Source organism: Cardiocondyla obscurior, linkage group LG02 (genome assembly GCF_019399895.1).
Source record: "Cardiocondyla obscurior isolate alpha-2009 linkage group LG02, Cobs3.1, whole genome shotgun sequence".
NCBI classification, from domain to species: domain Eukaryota; kingdom Metazoa; phylum Arthropoda; class Insecta; order Hymenoptera; family Formicidae; genus Cardiocondyla; species Cardiocondyla obscurior.
In genome coordinates this window covers 5,783,207-5,807,576 of record NC_091865.1, presented here as the reverse complement: position 1 = coordinate 5,807,576, position 24,370 = coordinate 5,783,207, and the positions used below count along the sequence as shown (strand labels likewise).

General features: G+C 41.7%; 4 protein-coding genes across 4 annotated transcripts; 3 read left to right on the top strand and 1 right to left on the bottom strand.

The window, feature by feature from the left end:
- Nucleotides 1–3,046: 3,046 nt before the first annotated feature.
- Nucleotides 3,047–10,514, bottom strand: LOC139112841 (uncharacterized). Its single transcript, XM_070673861.1, has 5 exons — nt 9,188–10,514; nt 7,504–8,007; nt 5,347–5,979; nt 3,409–3,611; nt 3,047–3,337 (listed from the first exon to the last, which is right to left on the bottom strand). The coding sequence occupies exons 1-5, from the start codon at nt 10,512–10,514 to the stop codon at nt 3,047–3,049; spliced, it is 2,958 nt and encodes a 985-aa protein (XP_070529962.1).
- A 1,988-nt stretch (nt 10,515–12,502) lies between these two features.
- Nucleotides 12,503–15,192, top strand: LOC139113089 (uncharacterized). Its single transcript, XM_070673974.1, has one exon. It carries the CDS (start codon nt 13,060–13,062, stop codon nt 14,311–14,313), a length of 1,254 nt encoding a protein of 417 aa, XP_070530075.1. The 5' UTR covers nt 12,503–13,059; the 3' UTR covers nt 14,314–15,192.
- On the top strand, nt 14,395–18,180 carry LOC139112832 (uncharacterized). Its single transcript, XM_070673860.1, has one exon. It carries the CDS (start codon nt 14,395–14,397, stop codon nt 18,178–18,180), a length of 3,786 nt encoding a protein of 1,261 aa, XP_070529961.1.
- A 953-nt stretch (nt 18,181–19,133) lies between these two features.
- LOC139112828 (uncharacterized) lies at nt 19,134–19,870 on the top strand. The gene is made up of 2 exons (XM_070673855.1): nt 19,134–19,346; nt 19,418–19,870. The coding sequence occupies exons 1-2, from the start codon at nt 19,134–19,136 to the stop codon at nt 19,868–19,870; spliced, it is 666 nt and encodes a 221-aa protein (XP_070529956.1).
- The last annotated feature ends 4,500 nt before the right edge of the window (nt 19,871–24,370 follow it).

The following is a 24,370-nucleotide window of genomic DNA, read 5'->3' as shown; positions in this document are numbered from 1 at the left end:
AATTCGCAGGATCATCTTGCGTTGCTAGCTTGAGATTATTGTCTCTGGTTTCACGATCGTTCGTGACATTAGTTAGAGAAAGGCACTGCGTATTTGCAGATCGTTATAAGACGCAAGGCGTGCTTTATCTTTGCCTAATGAAACAAAGAAATGGCTAGCAAGATGATCTCTTTAAGGTGCGTAATTGGCGACGCGACGGCGCCGTGAAAGCTAGGATTACGTTTCCGTTATTATTATTTTAAACTTATACACATAACGATAAATGCCTTTCAATAAGTAACACATGTATAAGAAAATAAAGCATTTCATTATTAAAAAACATATTAGTATAATCGAAAGAGTATTAAATCACAAGAGATCTAGGAGTGTTCCTTTTTAAAAAAGTTATAAAGTGTTATTACGGGCTATTCCCAGAAAATCATAAAGTGTTAATACGGGCTGCTCCCGGAAAATTATTTATCAGCTGTTAAACAGCGGAACAGGCTGCTCCTGTGTAATTACTCGGGCTGCTCCCGATAAGAATTTGGGCTGCCCCCATTTGAAGAAACGGGCTGCTCCCGCCGACTCATACTTTAAAAAAAAAGGAACAAACTATACAAATTATTGTGGATTAAATGAAAGGAAACCTGGTGTTGATTTTGAGATTCAAATTTAAGTTAATTTTCTTCAGAACTGTGAGTAATTTAATCATCATTCTTCTTTGTATTTCTCGACTTATCAGCATGCATGCGCTTTATTAAAAACCTTTGTAAAATTTGTAATTCTCAATTTTCGGCTTTTTCCCTCCTCCCATGCTGAGGGAGGGTTTTTTATGCCAATTAAATCCTTCTTTCATAATCTTTAATTTCGAGTTTATTATTTCAATGTCAAGTTTATTATTCTAATTAACATTTTCTTCTGTAAGAATTTTCAGCCATCTGGTATAAGTTTATCTACAGAAAAATTCAGTTTATTGTATACACAGGCGTTGACACTTCATATCTCCTGACACGCGTTCTCACACACACACGCACGCACACATTTATTCAATTTTAATATTACCTTTTATATACAGCTTCCACCTCCTCCTCCTTCTTTTCCTCCTCCTCCTCCTGCTTTTTTTTCTCCTTTTCATTACATATTAGTAAAAAATGTTTGTATGAGAAGATGCGAAAGCGACGCATCTTATCATACACACACGCGCACTCACATTTAATGAAGTTTGCCCCGTTTTAAATAAATAGTCTTCTTTTAATTCGGTGCTCTCATCGGAATCAACATATGATTTTAACTTTTTCGCGAGAGAACCGGCGTTATCATCATTAGAATTTTCCACGGTTGTGCATTCCGAGTCTTCTACTGGATCGCGCAACCACCAGTCACCATTCATCGCACATAGTTCACTCTTTTCTCTTTGACTCCAGAGAAAAAAGGGGGAACTAAATGATGAAAGGGGTTCAACGTTCATCTCCTCAAGAGGGAGAGGAAACCCTGGAGGTGTCTGAGATTCACATCTCTTCTCAAGAAGAGGAAGAGGTGAACCAGGAGGCGTCCGCGGCAATATACCTTGCTCCTCTAGCGGAGGTGAAGCAGGATTCTCAAGTGATGACAATGAGCGTGGTGGTGCGCAAAATCCTACACCTCTCTCCTCTAGTGGAGGTGAGGCAGGACTCAAATGATGATGATGATGATAATGATGGTGATGATGATAATGAGCGTGGTTATGTGTAAAGTATTACACCTCTCTCTTCTAGCGGAGGTGATACAGGGCTTTTGAGAGGTGGTGATGAGTGAGATAAGTTTTCACACTAAAAATGCTGAAAAATGGTTTTTTTTCACGTCAAAATTGTATACACAGTTAATGCGAACTGTATGACACTAAAAACGACAAGCGCGAATTACCGAACTGAATAGATCCATAGCCAACGATGTACTACTGTTCGTGAACTGGAGAACACAAAAACGTTCTATAAAAAAAAATGTGGTGGGGGTGTTTGAATCATAGTTTAAATCATACAACGTAAAAGATAATAGAAGTAAAACGTTGCGCACACGCAGGTAATGTGACCGTTTAAAGAAGAACTGTTACGCACCTCCGTGTAATAAAACAGAAAGATTGATTGCAAGTATGTTATAAAGAATCGTGGGAGCGGTTACAATGTCTGGAAATCAGAATGGGAATAAAAGAACTAGCAAATGTGATATAAATGTTAAATGTTATATATATTTTAAAAAAGGAATTATATTACAATGGTTAATATATATATATATATATATATATATACAGGGTGTCCCAGTTGATATAAAAAAGTTCTTAGTTGTAGGTTAAGCTTCAAAAAATAAGTAGAAAAGTCCTATACGGTTTTGTAAGTTAGGCGTTAATAACCGAGAAAATAACATGTAAAGATTTGACGCCCCCGTGCGAGTAAGACCGCGCCGCTGAAAGCTACCGAGACGCTGAAAGTACGGCCCATCCCACGCGACTTTACAAAAATCATAGATTGGGCGGTTCGGTTCTTAGGCGAGTCGGAGGACGGTGCGCGGGTAAGGGAAGCGACGACGCATGGTGAGGGAAGAGGTTTGGCCGTCCGAAATCACAGCTTACGCTATTATCGCGTTAATGTATACTATCTATTCAAGCATCGAGCAATGCGCGAAGGAAATTGTAGGGTTTATTTTCTATTCGTGTTCGCGATTATTTACTTGATTTAATGTCTTTATTATTATAACTTTAATAGATAAGCAACCTGATGAATAAAGTATTATTGTTTAATTGTTTCGACTATGGAAATTCTATTATTGCGGTATGAAAACGCTATCGTTTTCACACCACCCCGCGAGGTAGATAGCTTGGCGCGTTTTTTTTTTAGTGGTGTCCCCAATAGGCCTAATTCACTGTTAAAAATTAATGCATCAGCTGTTCGAAATAATTGCCCTGTTCTTGTATGCATAGCTGTGCTCTCTGGATGATTTGCCGAGTAGCGCGATATGCCATGTTCGGCGTAATGGTATTGAAAACCGCTATGATGTTTTCGCGTACTTCCTCTACATTACGATCGCGCACATTCTACACTCGATTTTTTATGTATCCCCACACAAAATAATCGAGGACGTTAAGATCTGGAGATCTTGCTGGCCACGAAATTGGACCATTTCGGCCTATCCACCGATCCGGAAAGTGTCGATCCAAGACCATACGCGCGCGACGTGAATAATGCGGTGGTGCTCCGTCGTGCTGGAAAATCATCGTTTGCCGCATTTGTAGAGGAAGCTTTTCTAACAAAATTGGAAGATGATTTTCCAAAAATTGCGCGTATCTTTCCCCATCGAGGCGCGGAGGCAAATAGTATGGACCAATCTGCAAATTAATAATACAAATATTTAAAATTTGGTTTTTTATTATAATTTTTATGTAAGAAAAATACTTACTACTCTATTGTCAATTACTCCTACCCAGACGTTTAACTTCCATCTAAATTGGAAGGCACACTGACAAACGGCGTGTGGATTTTGGTGTTGCCACATAATGAAATTTTTAGAATTAAAAATTCCATTTGGAGTAAAAATTGCCTCGTCGCTCCATAAAATATGGTCAGGAAACGTCTCATCTTGACGACATTGAGCTAAAAAGACTGTCAACATACAGTATTAATTATTATTAATTAAGAAATTAAATTAATTATAAGTATCAGTTATAACAAAGTATACATGCATATGTACTTGTTAGACAAATGTATGTATACGCGTTCTCAACGTATTTAGAGTCAAGCAGGTCGACTAAATGTTGTCGCGTCGATTGTGTACGTACATAACGTTTACATCGACCTGCTTGTCTAACAAGATTAAATGTTTTTTTCAAATTAAATGAAAACGATCAAATTGCTTGCAAGATTCACGATTCTGATAATAAAACAACAAATTGCTCGAATTAGATTTAACAAAAGAGTTTGCGCGTCGATCGTTTTATTCGCTTTTTCATGTATTTTGTCAAAACAATGAGTTTTAAGAAATTTTTTCGAGTGGTCAATTTTATTCGAAAAAATAAAAAATTATACAAAAATTATACAAAAGAACAAAATAAATTTTTGTTAATGAGAATTTACACGCAAAAGTTGAATGTATTTACCGACCGGTATTAAAATTATTAGTTTTAATATTAGGCGCCTTGTTACAAAAGCAGCACAAGTGTGCACGTTTCTGCGGAAATGCACACTTCCGATTTCTTTGTGTGTGAGCAAACAGCTCAGCAATGAGCTCGGCACGGTGCTTTGACTTGAGGTCGACAATACAAAGAAAGGCGAAATTCTTATGGTCACAGTTAACAAAGAGCAAAAAAAAAAATATATTTACAAAAAAAAATGATACAAAAACTATACAATGTAGAAGTAGGAAATCACGCGAGCAAGGTTGGCGGTGGTAACGGACGGAGATCTTCTGAGCTCGGCCTTCCCGACGGAAATCTTCGAGAGCGGTTGCTTTCCCGCCCGATCGTCGGAAATCTTCTCGCGAACGGCGGATATCTTGAACGCGGGCCGACAAATTGCGCGATCGCGACACCTTGCTCCGCGATTATTCGTGTAACAAAAAAAGAAATAAAGCGAAAGGAAAACCTGATAAGAAAATTTAATGAAAGATCGCGGAGTATTCAGATAGAGACGGAACGGTCCGATGCTCGCGGCCGAGAGAGAATATGCGACGAGTGAACCGTACGGTGACTACGTGAGAACTTCTTTCTTATTAGTATCGAAGTTCGAGCGAAACTGCCCGCGTTTCGGCAGAATCGGCTTTCGATCATCGGAAACATCGAAAATACAAAACAAACAGGTGACGAGATACTAGTGAGAACCGGATTAATCCGACTCTAACGTATTGAACCTGTCGATGTAAACTAGAAGCGGTATTCGGCGACTGACAAAAATAACAAAGCATAAGCGAAGAGCGCGGACGGATCGCGAATGCTAATGGAGAGTCAGCGAATTAAATAAAATTTCACAGGTGATGAAACATACCGCTCGAAATGGTATTTCGAAAAGGAGCTGCTTCAAAAAAAAGTATAATAAATGCCGCCCGCCATGCGGCGCGCAAACGCAACATAATCGTAATAGAACTGGCCCGCTGGCCTATGTACATTGAATTTTACATACAAGAAAAACGGTGACTTAAACCTAAGTAATACAATGCAACGCACGCAAAAAAAATGACAAAATTTTTAGTTCGACATCGGTGCGGTCTCGACGTCGATAGGTAGAACGCATACTTTAGAGATCGGACGCTTGAATTCTGACAACGCGGTTTTGACAGAAACGACGCGAACGAGTCCGTCTGATCCAGGGAAGCATTCCGTAATACGGCCGAGTTCCCACTTACAAGGGGGTAGCGCTGAATTTTTAAGGATAACTAATTGCTTGGCTTTGAGAGCAGGCTGAGATCGGCGCCACTTTGAACGCTGCTGGAGAGTATTAACATAATCCATGTACCATAAAGACCAAAGTCGTTCAGTCTTGTGACGGATGAGCTGCCATCGATTTAATCGATTTTCAGCACAATCGAGCGTAGATTCTTCCGGAGGGACCGTAAGAGCAGACCCGATTAAAAAGTGGCCCGGAGTAAGGACGTCATAGGAGTCGCAAGAATCCGCTAAAGGGGCGAGCGGTCGGGAATTAAGGCACGCCTCGATTCGGCATAGAAGTGTTGAGAATTCCTCGAACGTGAGGGCATGAGATCCGATGACCCGCCGGAGATGATGCTTGACGCTCTTGACTTCTGCCTCCCACATGCCACCGAAGTGAGGAGCAGCCGGCGGGATGAAGTGCCAGGATATATTTTCAGTGGCATGAAGATTTAGAAATGACGGATCTCGGATTGCGGCGCAATAAGCGGAGCGTAATTCGCGGTCGGCACCGACGAACGTTGTGCCGTTGTCTGAATAAACGTGCGATGGAGGCCCGCGGCGAGAGCAAAAACGTGAGAATGCATTGAGAAATGCAGGAGTAGAATAATCTGGAACGAGTTCCAAATGAATTGCGCGGGTCGCCATGCAAATAAAAACAGCGATGTAACATTTTGTGGTTTTCACGCCGCGACCTCCGGAAGATCGAACGATGAAGGGACCGGCATAATCGAGGCCGCAATGTGAAAAGCAGCGTTTCGGGGCAGATACGCGACAGGAGGGAAGATCGCCCATTAATTGCAAAGGAGCAGTAGCTCGTTCTCGAACGCAGGTCACACACCTGTGAATGACGAATTTGGTTAAATTGCGAGCGCGGAGAATCCAAAATTCGCGACGCAAAGTATTTAGTGTGAGTTGCAGGCCGCCGTGCAAAGCGCGGAGGTGAGTGTACGAAATAATAAGTGTGACGAGAGTATGGGCCGCTAAGATAATCGGATGTCGAACAGTGAACGTGAGCGGGGCGCGGCGAATGCGACCACCAACACGGATGAGTCCATCTCGGTCGAGAAAGGCGTTGAGCGCGCTCAGAGGACTTGTCGTCGAAACTGGCCGATTTGAAGCCAGGGCTTGAAGCTCGCGAGAAAAGACAGCGGCTTGAATAAATTTTAACCAAAATAACTTGGCCGAAGAACACTCATGAGTTGTTAGCGCAACCGAAGGAGAGTCATGAGTCGATACGTCGCGTCGACGGCGGCAGCGCGTGATAAAACGGAGTAGAAATGCGGTGACGCGAATTAATTTAGGCCAAGACAAAAAGCGATCAGCCAAATCAAACGTTGCGGGCGAGGTGATCACGTGCGACGCGACAGTCCTTCGCTTCAACGGCGCGTCCGAGGGAATTGTCACTAACGAATCAGGCCAGTGTTCGCACGGCAGATTTAACCAAGAGGGTCCGTGCCACCATAACGAATGAGTGACCAGCTCTTTACCTAGTAATCCGCGCGAAGCACAGTCCGCGGGATTATCTCCGGTGACGACATGGCGCCAAGTAACGCCAGCAAGTCTTGATTGCACGTCCGCGACACGGTTTGCCACGAATGTTTTCCAGTGTGACGGCGGATGTCGCAACCACGCGAGCACGATCGATGAATCTGTCCAGCAGGTGATGCGAACGGTAAAGTCGGTGAACAAAGCGCGAGTAAATTCCATTAATTTGGCAAGCAGAACCGCGGCGGAGAGTTCAAGGCGCGGGATACTCAGCAGTTTGAGCGGAGCGACTTTTGATTTCGCGATTAGTAAGGAGGAAAGAATCTCTCCCGACTGTGATATTACACGCGAGTAGATTACGGCGGCGTAGGCTTCGCTGGAGGCGTCCGCGAATCCGTGCAGCTCGATAGTCCGCGAGGCAGCGTCAATTCCGACCCACCGCGGAATCTGAATGGAATTCAGATGTGAGAAATTCGAGTAGATGTTATGCCACCGAGATAAGATTTGCGGGGGGACGGGATCGTTCCACGAGATCTTCAGCTTCCACAGATGTTGAATGATTATCTTAGCGCAGATAATCGTAGGAGTAACCCAACCCATCGGGTCGTATAATTTAGCGATCGTGGACAAGATTGAGCGCTTCGTACGTGGAACAGATTCGGGAGCGGAGATTCGAAACTGAAACTCGTCCGAAAAGGGCATCCAGTGAGTGCCGAGGATCTTTAATTGTTCGTCGGAAACAGGAATCGGGCTACACGCTAGCCCATGGTCGACGGGGTCGATATCGGATAGGAGTCGGGCCGAGTTGCTTGCCCATTTTCGCAATGTAAAACCGCCGCGCAGTAATAACGTCGTGAGCTGATCGCGCTTTTCGACGAGGTGATCGACCGTATCGGCGCCGAACAAGACATCGTCGACGTAGATGTGATTGTTCAGCACAGCCCGCGCGAGCGGAAATTCGTGACCATCGTCGTGCGCCAATTGCTTGAGCACGCGCAAGGCGAGAAACGGAGCACACGCTGTGCCGTACGTAACGGTTAATAATTGATACTCGCAAACATCGTCTCGCGAATCCGGCTGCCATAGAATGCGCTGAAAATCGACGTCCCTTTCATCGACAAGAATCTGGCGGTACATCTTGGCGATGTCCGCTGTGCACACGTACCGACATAATCGCCATTTAAAAATGATCGTCGGCAAATCACTCTGCAATTTCGGACCGGCGTACATTAGATCGTTTAGGCTGGAGCCATTTGTTGTGCGGCTGGACGCATTGAAAACGACGCGAATCCGAGAAGTGACGCTGTCGGGACGAAAACGGATGGTGCGGAATAAACACGGTTTGCCTATCCGACGGAGAAGCGAGACGCATATGCCCGAGCGATGCATATTCGTTCATGAAATCGCGATATTCCGAGGCCAAGTCCGGATTCGAACGAAACCGACGCAACAACGCGCGAATACAATTCAGCGCCCGTGATCTAGAATGCCCGATTTCGAGCGGAGGCGGATTCTTAAACGGGAGACGGACAACGTAACGACCATCGGGTCGGCGCGAATGCGAATTTACAAAATGCGATTCGCATTGCTCGTCCTCAATTGACGGCGCGTGGTGTTCGGGCGGCTCCTCACTGATCCAAAATCGCTCAAGCGCATCGGTGAGTTCGACGGCGTCGGTGTCTTGCGTGACCGAGAGATGAACGGCGATTCGGGGGGGTGGAAGAACACCGCTCGCATCGGAATCGCGAGCCCCGACAGGGCCCGAGAGAATCCAGCCGAATATTGAATTTTGCGCTATGAGTTGACCCGGCGCTCCTTTTTTCAACCCTTCTAAAATGATCTCGCTATAAATGTCCGCGCCTAATATCATATTAATTGGCTCTCCGTTCGTGGGATCGACATCGGCAAGTTTGAGTCCGCGAAGGTGTGACAGAGATTGGAGCCCCGACGCACACCGCGGTGAATACGACGTTAGCTTTGGCAGAATCAACGCGAGAATTTCGAGCGACGGAGCACGATTTTCGACGGAAGAGATAACGACGCGAGTCGCGAATTTATACGTGCCGGCGTTCTTACCGCCGACGGCGGAGATCGTAACAGGGCACCGAACTCGCTTGAGACGCAGTAGATTTGCGACTGACTCGGATACAAACGTCATTTCTGAGCCTTGGTCGATTAACGCACGAACGCGGAGTTCCCGACCAGAGGGACCGACAACAGAAATCCAAGCGGTGGCGAGCAAAACAGGGATCGCTTCCCGAGACGGAGCGCGTGACGCGACGAGCGATGTGACCTCCGCGTGAGGGCCATTCGCCTCAGAGACTTCTGTACCCGGCCTCTCCTGCGTCGAAGATGAGTGTGAGCCCTCGGAAGCGTCGTCGTGAAGCAACGAATGATGCTTCTGATGGCAAGTACGGCAAGTATACTTGCTAGGGCAATCACGACTTACATGATTCCCGCCTAAGCAGTTAAAACAACGTTTATGCGTTTGCACAAGACTGCGACGATGGCTCAAACTCCCTTTCACAAATGACGGACAAGAGTTAAAATAATGTCGAGCTTGGCAAATCGGGCATCGAGAGGCCGGACCCGCTGGTGAGGACACATGATGCGCATTTGCGGGAGCGGAGACGGGTGAGACGGCAGCGGCCGGTACGGGCGCGAGATTCGAAGATGCTGTGGACGCAGTTATTTTGCGAGGGGACGGCTTGGCAACGATCTGGCGTGACGCAGGAACGACCAGATCGTCCAGCGCGCGGCGACGATGTCGAAGAAACTCGAGTAAGTCCGTATACGACGGAAGATCATCGGAATCACTTGTTTTTATGCTCCACGATTTTCGCGACGACGCATCGAGGCGCTGACAAATGATGTGCACCAAGATATCGCTCCACAAATCCTTCGGTCGCCGATTTAGATTTTTCAGTGAGGTGAGCGACGAGGTGACTTTATCCAGTAAAGCTTGTAAATCTCCTGCGGACTCTCGCGAAATAACGGGGAGATTAAGCAGCGTGGACAAATGCGTGCGAATTAACCGTCGCTTGTTCTCAAACCGCGAGTTTAAGGCCTGCCAGGCGCTGTCGAAATTGTCCGCGGTGACAGCGAGATCGCGAACGCATTCAAGGGCGCAACCAGTGAGGCACGATAACAGGTAATGCATGCGCGCAAAATCCGTTAGATCGCGGTTCTGAATAATCAGCGAATTAAAACGGTCGCGAAATTGTTCCCATTTATCTAAATTGCCATCAAACGGAGGCAAGGAAATCGGCGGTAGATGGGACAGAGAGAAATTCGACCGAGCGTGACCAGACGACGAGTCAGTGCCTGTTTGATTTAAACTCACGGCCGGCGGTTCCAATGTTTCCAGCGACTCGTTCATGAAGTCTAAGGCACTCTGATAGGCGTCCTCAACGGCATCATAGATGTTGTCCTTGAAGTAGGAAATCGACAGCTTTGTCTCATCCGTGATGGAATTAAGCAGCTCAGAGTGCCCGCGGAAGAACAGCGCCCAGTTTTCTTTAAGGGAGGTGATCCGAGACCGCAAGGTGGCAGATGTGACATTGGCACGACCCAATTTTTTCAGGTTGTCAACTGCGCGCACGATTGATCGTTGCAATTGTCCTTGCGTGAGCAACAATTGCTTCGCAACCTCAGCCATGACGAGCGAAAGAGAATCGCACGGGAGAAGCACACGCGCCGAATCCGGCTCGAAGGACCACTCAATTTATGTGCACGTTTCTGCGGAAATGCACACTTCCGATTTCTTTGTGTGTGAGCAAACAGCTCAGCAATGAGCTCGGCACGGTGCTTTGACTTGAGGTCGACAATACAAAGAAAGGCGAAATTCTTATGGTCACAGTTAACAAAGAGCAAAAAAAATTATATTTACAAAAAAAATGATACAAAAACTATACAATGTAGAAGTAGGAAATCACGCGAGCAAGGTTGGCGGTGGTAACGGACGGAGATCTTCTGAGCTCGGCCTTCCCGACGGAAATCTTCGAGAGCGGTTGCTTTCCCGCCCGATCGTCGGAAATCTTCTCGCGAACGGCGGATATCTTGAACGCGGGCCGACAAATTGCGCGATCGCGACACCTTGCTCCGCGATTGTTCGTGTAACAAAAAAAGAAATAAAGCGAAAGGAAAACCTGATAAGAAAATTTAATGAAAGATCGCGGAGTATTCAGATAGAGACGGAACGGTCCGATGCTCGCGGCCGAGAGAGAATATGCGACGAGTGAACCGTACGGTGACTACGTGAGAACTTCTTTCTTATTAGTATCGAAGTTTGAGCGAAACTGCCCGCGTTTCGGCAGAATCGGCCCTCGATCATCGGAAACATCGAAAATACAAAACAAACAGGTGACGAGATACTAGTGAGAACCGGATTAATCCGACTCTAACGTATTGAACCTGTCGATGTAAACTAGAAGCGGTATTCGGCGACTGACAAAAATAACAAAGCATAAGCGAAGAGCGCGGACGGATCGCGAATGCTAATGGAGAGTCAGCGAATTAAATAAAATTTCACAGGTGATGAAACAACAAGCAATATTTATAACTTTAAATTGTTGTTTCTTTTAACAGTCTAGTACTTCTTTGTACAAACGTGTTGCGAGACATTAAGTGCTTTCAATTTTATATTGAAAAATGCGGTATACAGCTAGTGAGTACACAGATATGTTAATCTGTTACGGGATGGCTCACGAAAACGCGTTAGAAGCAGCCCATATTTATCGCGAAAGATTTCTCAACCGAGTCCATCCAACGGTTGGGACAATTTTAAGATGCGTTCGGCGTGCGCGAAATACGGGTTTTGTAAGTGTGCAGAGACAACAGTTAGTGCAATTTGATCGCGGTGTTCGTCGGAACATTAATCGTGAAGAAGCAATTCTAAACGAGTTCGAAAATGATCCGACAAATAGTGTGCGGCGCGTGGCTGAAAATGTGGGTGTATCAAGACAATTAGTGCACCGCGTGATACGAGAAAATGGATTGCATCCGTTTCACTGTCAACGGGTGCAACATCTCCCACGGAACCAGATGTGACGCGCAATCTTTTGTCAAGGTATTTATATTTTTTCATTTCTTAAAACTCATTGTTTTGACAAAATACATGAAAAAGCGAATAAAACAATCGACGCGCAAACTTTTTTGTTAAATCTAATTCGAGCAATTCGTTGTTTTATTATCAGAATCGTGAATCTTGCAAGCAATTTGATCGTTTTCATTTAATTTGAAAAAAACATTTAATCTTGTTAGACAAGCAGGTCGATGTAAACGTTATGTACGTACACAATCGACGCTGTTGCGTACGCACCCATATCTTATTATACGGTATTATGCGAAATAATATAGAATCATGTACAGTCGTGCACGACCAATAAGCGATAACAAAAAAATGACGAAAAGATCCAAAAAAATTTATTGCTTCCGGACGCTCTTGTGAAGACAGATTTTATCGCGCTATTTTAGAATTTGAAGGGACAATAGCATGCCTATTACCGTCGCCAGTCAAAAACAAAGACGTTGCCGTTTCGGCGCCGACGACTAAACAAACGTCGATTCGCGACGGCCTTTGGGACAGCCTCCACAAAACATAGATTTTTGACAACCAATCAGGAGGCTTTTTATGAGGAACACATATAATGTCAATAGCCAATCCGGAATATCTTCCAAAACGCATACAAACGATATAATTTCAGTCAGTCGGTAGAGAGCGAATATTGATATCGAACGCTTCACAGTTGCGTCCGTCGTTCGAAAGCAGTCGGATCGTCATTAAAAATTTCGTTAGTCAGTTAGTGTCGCGATTCAGGCACAAATATATAAAAGAAGCTGTGAGATATCACAGCACGAACGTGTGGTTCTGCGAGTATAAAAATTAAACTTTGTCTTGTGAAATTTATTTACAAAATAAATGAAATACAAAGTAGAGATTAATCATTTTTATTTTGATAGACTTAACATTTTGGTGCCTCCTGTGAGGTGTTGAGGCTATAAATTTATGAACAAACATAGTGATCAGTGCGTCGAAACTAAGAAGAATTCTAAGGACTGGCCAGAGGTTGAGACGACCCATTCCGTGACGGACTAAATCAAACTTTGGATCCGCACCTACGGCATTTTGTAGAAGAAACAAGGACAGTACATAAGTAGAACATATATACAATATATTATATCCGTTTCTTTAATTCATAAATATGGCCGAGAGAACACGGTTCCTTATACAAAAACGAACATCTTTAAAGTCGCAGATTACGAGTTTGACCAATTTATTCGAAAAACAAGCTCTCGACAACACCGCGTTAAAGCTACGATTGGCACGGTTAACGACTCTTTACAACGCTTTCGAGGAATACAATGATGAACTTGCGATATCTGACCCCGATGAAGCACATCAAGTGGAATTCACTCAGATTCAAGACCGTTTCTACGCATTAGCGGGTAGAATTGAAAATTTTCTAAATCGAGCGGATACATCAAACGCGAGTACTAGCGGTACTAATAATGACGTTCGATCAGAAAGCGTAAATTCAACAACGACCATTCGTATGCGAAGAATTAAATTGCCAGAAGCACCGCTGCCAACTTTTGATGGAAGATATGAAAATTGGCTATCTTTTAAAAACGCATTCCACAATGTAATCGGGTCACAAACGGATTTATCTGAAATTGACAAATTGCATTATTTAAAGGCGGCATTAATTGGCGACGCGGCAAATAAAGTAAAGGTTTTTTCCGTAGACGGGATAAATTATACGAAGGCATGGGATTTGCTAGAACGTGCGTATGAAGTTAAAAGACTATTAGTGTCGCGGCATCTTTCGATGATCATAAATGCACCTGTGTTAGAAAAAGAAACGTCAAACGGATTAACTAAACTCGCTGACGAGATACAACAACATCTAGCTTCTCTCAATTCATTAGGAATCACGGTTGGATCGGAAATGATTATACATCTTATTGAAAGTAAATTACCGCGGCAAACGACCGAAAAGTGGGAGGTCAACCTCGAACGAGACGAAATGCCAACATTAGATAAATTGTACGAATTCTTGTACAGAACAGCAGTAACGGCTTCCAAGCGAGAACGTTCGAAGATTCCGGACACAGAAAAGGGCAAATTCGAGCCATCGGCGAAGCGACGAAAGATTCATCCCGCGAATCAAAGTTTTATCGTAGATACATCACGGAATTGCGTCGTATGTAAAAACAAACAACATCCGCTTTTTGTCTGCGATACTTTCAAACAAATGCCAGTCCAGAAACGCATTGATACTATTAAGAAAGCGAGACTTTGTTATAATTGTTTACGCTCACATCGTAATAGGCCGTGCGGATATTCCACTTGTCCTCGCTGCCATAAACGCCACAACACCTTACTACATATTGACAATTACTCAAATTCCATTAAAACCGATATAAAACAGTCCGACAGTGAAAGACAAGCATGACTAGTCGAACAAATTGGCGAGAGAAGAACATGTCTCTCAACTATCTTACCTAGTTTTTCACCTCATTTAATGACCAGCGCAATGATACATATTTATGACGATCAACGGAAAAACTTTATAAGATGTCGCGCGTTATTAGACACCTGCGCGACAGCAAATTTTATCACGGAATCAGCGGTAAAACGACTAAATTTACACGTAGAATCACACACATTACAGATTAATACGATTAACGCAACTGGCACATTATCTAAGGGCATAGTGCAGATAATTATTCAATCTACACATAATGAATTTTTGAAAAGGTTAACTTGTCTCACAATACCAGTCATTGCAAACTCAATTCCGTCCGAAGTATTTCCGCGGGAGTCAATAAAAATACCGGCTAACATAAAACTTGCAGATTCAAATTTTCATGTACCTGGTCCAGTGGATTTATTGATAGGATCCGGTGCAACATTATCGCTGTTTTCCGTCGGACAGATCAACATATCAAAGGACGATCGCGATCTATACTTACAAAAAACACGACTAGGTTGGGTCGTTGCGGGCGATACCTCGAAACACAAAAATTCAAAACCATCAATGTGTTGTCTAACTAATTTAGAGAATCAAGTCACTAAATTTTGGATGATCGAAGAAATTCACGCTGATAAACCGAAATCGAGAGAAGAAGTTAAATGCGAAACATTTTTTAATGAAACAGTGTCACGAAACCCGGACGGACGTTATACGGTCCGCTTACCATTCCGCGACTTAAACAAACGAATTGGAGAATCTCGATCTATAGCACTTAAACGTTTGTTATCTTTAGAGCGAAAATTTAATTCTAATGATATTTTAAAGCAAGAATACACAAAAATAATCGAAGAATACAAAAAATTAGGACATATATCCGTAGTAGAAGATTTCGACGACGACAAGTATTATATGCCGCACCATGCGGTATTCAAGGAATCGAGCAACACTACAAAGATTCGTATAGTTTTTGATGTTTCGGCCAAATCGATCAACGGAACTTCTCTTAACGATACCTTATTGGTGGGACCAACGATACAGGACAAATTATTCGAACATCTGATCAGGTTTCGCACGTACAATTACGTTATATCAGCAGATATAGAAAAAATGTATCACCAAGTATGGGTTCACCCGGAAGATCGCCGATATCAACGACTGTTATGGCGCGAAAACGGGGAAATTAAAACATTTCAATTGAATACATTGACATTCGGCGTTTCATCTTCGCCTTTTTTAGCGATTCAAACGATAAAAAAATTAGCTGATGACGAACAACAAACGTTTCCGAGAGCAGCCAACATTCTCAGAAATCATCTTTACGTTGATGATCTATTGTCGGGCGCTGTTACCATTAAAGAAGCGCGTGAAATTAGAGATGAAATAACTGCCTTATTACAACGAGGCGGTTTTAATATTCGGCAATGGGCGTCAAATGACTTACGCGTTATTAATGACATGGCTAATGAATCGTTACATTTAAATCTAACACTCGACACAGACTCTTCGTTAAAAACTCTAGGTGTTTCTTGGAGTACACAGGACGATAAAATATATTATTCAGCTCACCCTATCGATAATATTGGAATATTGACAAAACGGAAAATTCTCTCAGAAATCGCAAAAATTTTCGATCCGATAGGTTTAATGGGCCCGATAATCATCTACGCGAAAAAATTAATGCAAGACGTCTGGCAAGCCGGAATACATTGGGATGAGTCAGTTTCTCAAACCATATATACCGAATGGTCAGAATTTGTTAAACAGCTACAAAACATGCGGCGCGTTACATTTGATCGCCAGATATTATTGAAAGAATACCATGATGTTCAAATACATGGTTTTTGTGATGCCAGTAGTATCGGTTATGGAGCTTGCATATACACACGTTGCGTCGGAAAGGATAAGAAAATCATCAGTAGGTTAATATGCTCAAAGTCACGAGTTGCACCACTGAAAATTATCACAATCCCACGACTCGAGTTGTGTGGCGCATTGCTACTAGCGCGATTATTCGCCGACATCCACAAAACACTAAACATTTCACCTAATAGAGTAATTTTTTGGTGTGACTCCACGATTGTTTTAAATTGGTTAAAAACTTCACCTCACCTACTTAAAACCTACGTCGCTAATCGTGTCACCGAAATAACGGAAATTACCGATACAATCGAATGGCGACACATACGATCAGAAGACAATCCAGCAGATACAATATCAAGAGGACAATTACCACGAGCCTTTTTACAAAACAACACATGGCGCGAAGGACCCTCATGGTTAACGAAAGAAGAAAGTGAGTGGCCTCACGAAACCATACCGACAATTAAAATACCGGAGCTGAAAATAAATACATGTTTAATCACGACGATTAACAAACCAGAAATTTTCCAAAAATATTCCACCTTTTCTAAAATATGCCGAATAATCGCATATTGTCTTCGTTTCAAATCCGATAACAAATACGTTGGCCCATTATGTTCAAAAGAAATAAACGAAGCAGAAATACGGATATTGAAACTACTTCAAATTACAAATTTTTCGCAAGATATTAAAGAAATTAAAACTAAAGATTCACAGTACAAAGGCAAATTCATACATCTCAATCCATTTCTGGACGAACGAGGACTTATGCGAGTCGGAGGTCGATTGCAAAACTCGAAATTATTAAATTTCGCGCAAAAACATCCGATTTTGTTACCTAGCCGACATCAATTGACTGATAAAATAATTCGAGAGATACATGAAAAACATTATCACGCAGGGATCCAGACTACATTATACACATTACGACAAAAATATTGGATCTTAGATGGTCGAAATCAAGTGAGAAAGGTAATTCGTTCATGTATACGATGCCATCGATTTGCTGCTAACACAATTGAATATAAAATGGGAAACCTCCCATCAACACGCGTATGTGAAACAATTCCATTCAGTAACACCGGGATCGACTTCTGTGGGCCATTCTATATAAAGGAGAAGAAATACCGAAACCGCACACGAATTAAAGTATATGTTTGCATATTCGTGTGCATGTCCATCAAAGCTGTACACCTAGAAGTTGTGAGCGACCTTTCCACGGACGGTTTCCTCGCAACTCTACGCCGATTTATCGCCAGAAGAGGCATACCAAAAAATATTTATTCTGACAATGGATCAAATTTTGTAGGCGCCAACAACCAATTGAGAGAGATATACGCATTACTTAATTCAAATAAACATCAGGAGCTTGTACTTAAATATGCGTCTGAACACCGCCTATCCTGGCATTTCATTCTACCAGCAGCCCCCCACTTCGGCGGATTGTGGGAGTCTATGGTAAAATTGTTCAAGCATCATTTTAAACGAGTCGTAGGCGATTCATTATTCATCTTCGAAGAACTAAATACATTTACAATACAGGTGGAAGGTATCCTTAATTCCAGACCTATTACTTCCTTGTCATCTGATCCCAATGATTTGCTTGCTTTAACACCTTCTCACTATTTAATTGGCAAGCCTTTAACATCTCTTCCGAAAAGAGATTTCACTTCTGTTTCAGATAATCGACTTTCCATTTGGGAACATATATCTAAAGTACGCCAAGATTTCTGGGCAAGATGGAGTCTTGAGTATTTAAATGAATTACAAAAACGCATTAAATGGATGAAGGATGGACCGAAAATCGAAAATGGAACCGTAGTATTAATCAAGGATAAAAATATGCCATGCACACAATGGACGCTAGGAAGGATTATACAATTGCATCCCGGTGAAGATAAGGTAGTCCGAGCCGCCACAATCAAAACAGCTAACGGCGAATTGAGAAGAGCAACAAAATACCTGTGTCCTCTTCCTGTGGATTAATTGTCCTCGTATGACAAACACAAAATAAAATATGTCAACATAAACTCACAACTCAATGTACAATGCGAACCACTCGATATAAAATATATTAACCATTAAAATATAAGTTGATCGGATTCCTCTCAACGGGAGGGAAGATGTTACGTACGCACCCATATCTTATTATACGGTATTATGCGAAATAATATAGAATCATGTACAGTCGTGCACGACCAATAAGCGATAACAAAAAAATGACGAAAAGATCCGAAAAAATTTATTGCTTCCGGACGCTCTTGTGAAGACAGATTTTATCGCGCTATTTTAGAATTTGAAGGGACAATAGTATGCCGATTACCGTCGCCAGTCAAAAACAAAGACGTCGCCGTCTCGGCGCCGACGACTAAACAAACGTCGATTTGCGACGGCCTTTGGGACAGCCTCCACAAAACATAGATTTTTGACAACGAATCAGGAAGCTTCTTATGAGGAACACATATACTGTCAATAGCCAATCCGGAATATCTTCCAAAACGCATACAAACGATTTAATTTCAGTCAGTCGGTAGAGAGCGAATATCGATATCGAACGCTTCACAGTTGCGTCCGTCGTTTGAAAGCAGTCGGATCGTCATTAAAAATTTCGTTAGTCAGTTAGTGTCGCGATTCAGGCACAAATATATAAAAGAAGCTGTGAGATATCACAGCACGAACGTGTGGTTCTGCGAGTATAAAAATTAAACTTTGTCTTGTGAAATTTATTTACAAAATAAATGAAATACAAAGTAGAGATTAATCATCTTTATTTTGATAGACTTAACAGACGCGACAACATTTAGTCGACCTGCTTGACTCTAAATACGTTGAGAACGCGTATACATACATTTGTCTAACGAGTACATATGTATGTATACTTTGTTATAACTAATACTTATAATTAATTTAATTTCTCAATTAATAATAATTAATACTGTATGTTGACAGTCTTTTTAGCTCAATGTCGTCAAGATGAGACGTTTCCTGACCATATTTTATGGAGCGACGAGGCAATTTTTACTCCAAATGGAATTTTTAATTCTAAAAATTTCATTATGTGGCAACACCAAAATCCACACGCCGTTTGTCAGTGTGCCTTCCAATTTAGATGGAAGTTAAACGTCTGGGTAGGAGTAATTGACAATAGAGTAGTAAGTATTTTTCTTACATAAAAATTATAATAAAAAACCAAATTTTAAATATTTGTATTATTAATTTGCAGATTGGTCCATACTTTTTGCCTCCGCGCCTCGATGGGGAAAGATACGCGCAATTTTTGGAAAATCATCTTCCAATTTTGTTAGAAGAGCTTCCTCTACAAATGCGGCAAACGATGATTTTTCAGCACGACGGAGCACCACCGCATTATTCACGTCGCGCGCGTATGGTCTTGGATCGACACTTTCCGGATCGGTGGATAGGCCGAAATGGTCCAATTTCGTGGCCAGCAAGATCTCCAGATCTTAACGTCCTCGATTATTTTGTGTGGGGATACATAAAAAATCGAGTGGAGAATGTGCGCGATCGTAATGTAGAGGAAGTACGCGAAAACATCATAGCGGTTTTCAATACCATTACGCCGAACATGGCATATCGCGCTACTCGGCAAATCATCCAGAGAGCACAGCTATGCATACAAGAACAGGGCAATCATTTCGAACAGCTGATGCATTAATTTTTAACAGTGGATTAGGCCTATTGGGGACACCACTAAAAAAAAAACGCGCCAAGCTATCTACCTCGCGAGGTGGTGTGGAAACGATAGCGTTTTCATACCGCAATAATAGAATTTCCATAGTCGAAACAATTAAACAATAATACTTTATTCATCAGGTTGCTTATCTATTAAAGTTATAATAATAAAGACATTAAATCAAGTAAATAATCGCGAACACGAATAGAAAATAAACCCTACAATTTTCTTTGCGCATTGCTCGATGCTTGAATAGATAGTATACATTAACGCGATAATAGCGTAAGCTGTGATTTCGGACGGTCAAACCTCTTCCCTTACCATGCGTTGTCGCTTCCCTTACCCGCGCACCGTCTTCCGACTTGCCTAAGAACCGAACCGCCCAATCTATGATTTTTGTAAAGTCGCGTGGGATGGGCCGTACTTCCAGCGTCTCGGTAGCTTTCAGCGGCGCGTTTTTACTCGCACGGGGGCGTCAAATCTTTACATGTTATTTTTTTGGTTATTAACGCCTAACTTACAAAACCGTATAGGACTTTTCTACTTATTTTTTGAAGCCCAACCTACAACTAAGAACTTTTTTATATCAACTGGGACACTCTGTATATTAAGAAGGTGATTCTCATAATGTACGAAAAATCTTGAAGATATTACGAGGTCCGGTTTACATAATGTACGGTATTTATTAAAATATTATGAGGATTGTTCTCATAATATCGTTTGGTCTACATAATATACAGTGGTTTAATAAAATTGTCCTCATAATAAACCTCTCACATATATATATTATATAAGACATTTAAGTGCATTTGACATAATTAGGTGCACGGTAGGCAAAAGCACTGTGGGCAATCGAACTGTGGGCAATTGCACAGTGGGCAATCTAACTGTTGGCAATAGCACTGTAAGCAATCGAACGTTTTTTAACTTTTGGTGAGCAATAGCACGATGGGCAATTGAACTGTGGGCAATTGCACAGTCGGCAATCGAACTGTGGACAATTAAACAGTGGGCATTTGAACAGTGAGCATCTTTTTGTGTTTAATTGCACGTGTCCAAATGTTACGAATCCAATCGCTCTGTGTCCAATCAAACTGTGTCCAATCGCGCTGTGTCCAATTGTTACGTGTTTAATTGCACTGTGTCCAATCGAACTGTGTCCATCTGCACCGCCACCGCTCGTATCCATCTTTTTAAGTTCCGCACTATGCTACGTTGCCAAATTTTAAAAATATATTTTTTCGGTTTTTAACCATACATCGGCTATTGTTGAAGATAGAAAACTCGGAATAAGCTCGTATGCATCTTTTTTAAATTCCGCACAATGCTACGTTGCCAAATTTATAAAAATATTATTTTTTGTTTTTTGGCCATATCTCTGCTACTGGTGAAAATAGTAAGCTCGGAATAAGCTCAAATGCATCTTTTTCAAATTCCGCACAATGCTATGTTGCCAGATATTAAAAATATTATTTTTTGTTTTTTGGCCATATCTTGGCTACTGGTGAAAATAAAAAAACTTGGAATAAGCTCGTATGAATATTCTTTAAGTGCCGCACAATGCTACGTTGCCAAATTTCAAAAAAATTTTTTTCCGTTCTTTGACCATATCTCGGCTACTGGTGAAGGTAGAAAACTCGGAATAAGCCCGTGTGCATATTCGTTAAGTGCCGCGCAATTCTACGTTGCCAAATTTCAAAAATATTTTTTTCCGTTTTTTTGGCCATATCTTGGCTACTGGTGAAGATAGAAGGCTCGGAATAAGCCCGTGTGCATCTCCGTTAAGTGCCGCATAATGCTACGTTGCCAGATTAAAAAAATATTATTTTTTGTTTTTTGGCCATATCTCTGCTACTGGTGAAAGTAGAGAGCTCGGAATGAGCTCGTATGCATCTTTTCTAAATTCCGCACAATGTTACGTTGCCAGATTTTAAAAATATTATTTTTTGTTTTTTTGCTATATTTCAAATACTGTTAAAAATAAAAACTTGGAATAAGCCCGTATGCATATCCATCAAGTGCCGCACAATGTTACGTTGCAAGATTCCAAAAATATTTTTTTCTGTTCTTTGGCCATATCTCGGTTACTGGTGAAGGTAGAAGGCTCGGAATAAGCCCGTGTGCATCTCCGTTAAGTGCAGCATAATGCTACGTTGCCAGATTAAAAAATATTATTTTTTGTTTTTTGGCCATATCTCGACTACTGGTGAAAGTAGAAAGCTTGGAATAAACTTGTATGCATCTTTTTTAAGTGCCGCACAATGCTACGTTGCCAGATTTTAAAAATACTATTTTTTGTTTTTTTGCTATATTTCAAATACTGTTAAAAATAAAAACTTGGAATAAGCCCGTATGCATATCCATCAAGTGCCGCACAATGTTACGTTGCCAGATTCCAAAAATATTTTTTTCTGTTCTTTGGCCATATCTCGGTTACTGGTGAATGTAGAAAGCTCGGAATAAACCCGTGTGCATCTCCGTTAAGTGCAGCATAATGCTACGTTGCCAGATTAAAAAAATATTATTTTTTGTCTTTTGGCCATATCTCTGTTACTGGTGAAAGTAAAGAGCTCGGAATAAACACGTATGCATCTTTTTTAAGTGCCGCACAATGCTACGTTGCCAGATTTTCAAAAATTTTTTTTCGTTTTTTGTCAATATCTTTGTTCCTGGTGGGGATAAAACGCTGAAAATGGTCACGTGGGCATCTGCTGACGTCACCGCACGATGCTACGTTGCCAAATTTTCAAAAATTCATTTTTTGTTTTTTGTCAATATCTCCGCTTTTGGTGAAGGTTGAACGCTGAAAATGGTTACGTGGGCATCTGCTGACGTCACCGCACTATGCTACGTTGTTAGAATTTCAAAAATTTTTTTTTTGTTTTTTGTCAAAATTTCCGCTTTTGGTGGAGATAGAACGCTGAAAATTGTCACTTGGGCATCTGCTGACGTCACCGCACGATGCTACGTTGCCAAATTTAAAAAAATTTATATTTTGTTTTTTGTCAATATTTTTGCCTTTTGTGGAAGTAGAACGCTGAAAATGGTAACGTAGACATCTGCTGACGTCACCGCACGATGTTACGTTGTTAGAATTAAAAAAATTTTTTATTCGTTTTTTGTAACTATTTCCGCTTTTGGTGGGGGTAGAACGCCGAAAATGTCACGTAAGCATCTGCTGACGTCACCGCACGATGCTACGTTCTTATAATTTTAATAAACTTTTTTTGGTTTTTTGTCAATATCTCCGCTTTTGATGAAGGTAGAACGCTGAAAATGGTCACGTGAGCATCTGCTGACGTCACCGCACGATGCTACGTTCTTAGAATTTTAATAACCTTTTTTTTGTTTTTTGTCAATATCTTCGCTTTTGGTGAGAGTAGAACGCTGAAAATTGTTACGTAGGCATCTGCTGACGTCACGGTACGATGCTACGTTGCCAAATTTTCAAGAATTTATTTTTTGTTTTCTGTCAATATTTCTGCTTTTGGTGAAGGTAGAACGCTGAAAATAGTCACGTGGGCATTTGCTGACGTCACCGCACGATGCTACGTTCTGAGAATTTTAATAAACTTTTTTTTGTTTTTTGTCAATATCTTCGCTTTTGGTGAAGGTAGAACGCTGAAAATTGTCATGTAGGCATGTGCTGACGTCACCGCACGATGCTACGTTGTTAAAACTTCAAAAATTTTTATTTTGTTTTTTGTCAATATCTCCGCTTCTGGTGAAAGTAGAACGCTAAAAATAATCACGTGGGCATGAGCTGACGTCACCAAACGATGCTACGTTGTAAAAATAAAAAAAAATTTTTTTTGTTTCTTGTCAATTTCTTCGCCTTTGGTGAGGGTAGAACGCTAAAAATTGTTTCGTGGGCATCTGCTGACGTCACGGCACGATGCTACGTTGCCAAATTAAAAAAAATTTATATTTTGTTTTTTGTCAATATTTTTGCCTTTGGTGGAAGTAGAACGCCGAAAATAGTTACGTGAGCATCTGCTGACGTCACCGCACGATGCTAAGATGCCAAATTTTTAAGAATCTATTTTTTGTTTTTTGTCAATATCTCCGTTTTTGGTGAAAGTAGAACGCTGAAAATGTTCACGTGGGCATCTGCTGACGTCACCGCACGATGCTACGTTGCCAAATTTTCAAGAATTAATTTTTTTTTTTTGTCAATATTTCTGCTTTTGGTGAAGGTAGAACGCTGAAAATAGTCACGTGGGCATCTGCTGACGTTACCGCACGATGCTACGTTGCCAAATTTTCAAAAATTTATTTTTTGTTCTTTGTCAATATCTCCGCTTTTGGTGAAGGTAGAACGCTGAAAATGGTTACGTGGGCATCTGTTGACGTGACCGCACAATGCTACGTTGTTAGAATTTCAAAAATTTTTTTTTTGTTTTTTGTCAATATCTCCGCTTTTGGTGAAAGTAGAACGCTGAAAATGGTCACGTAAGCATTTGCTGACGTCACCGCACGATG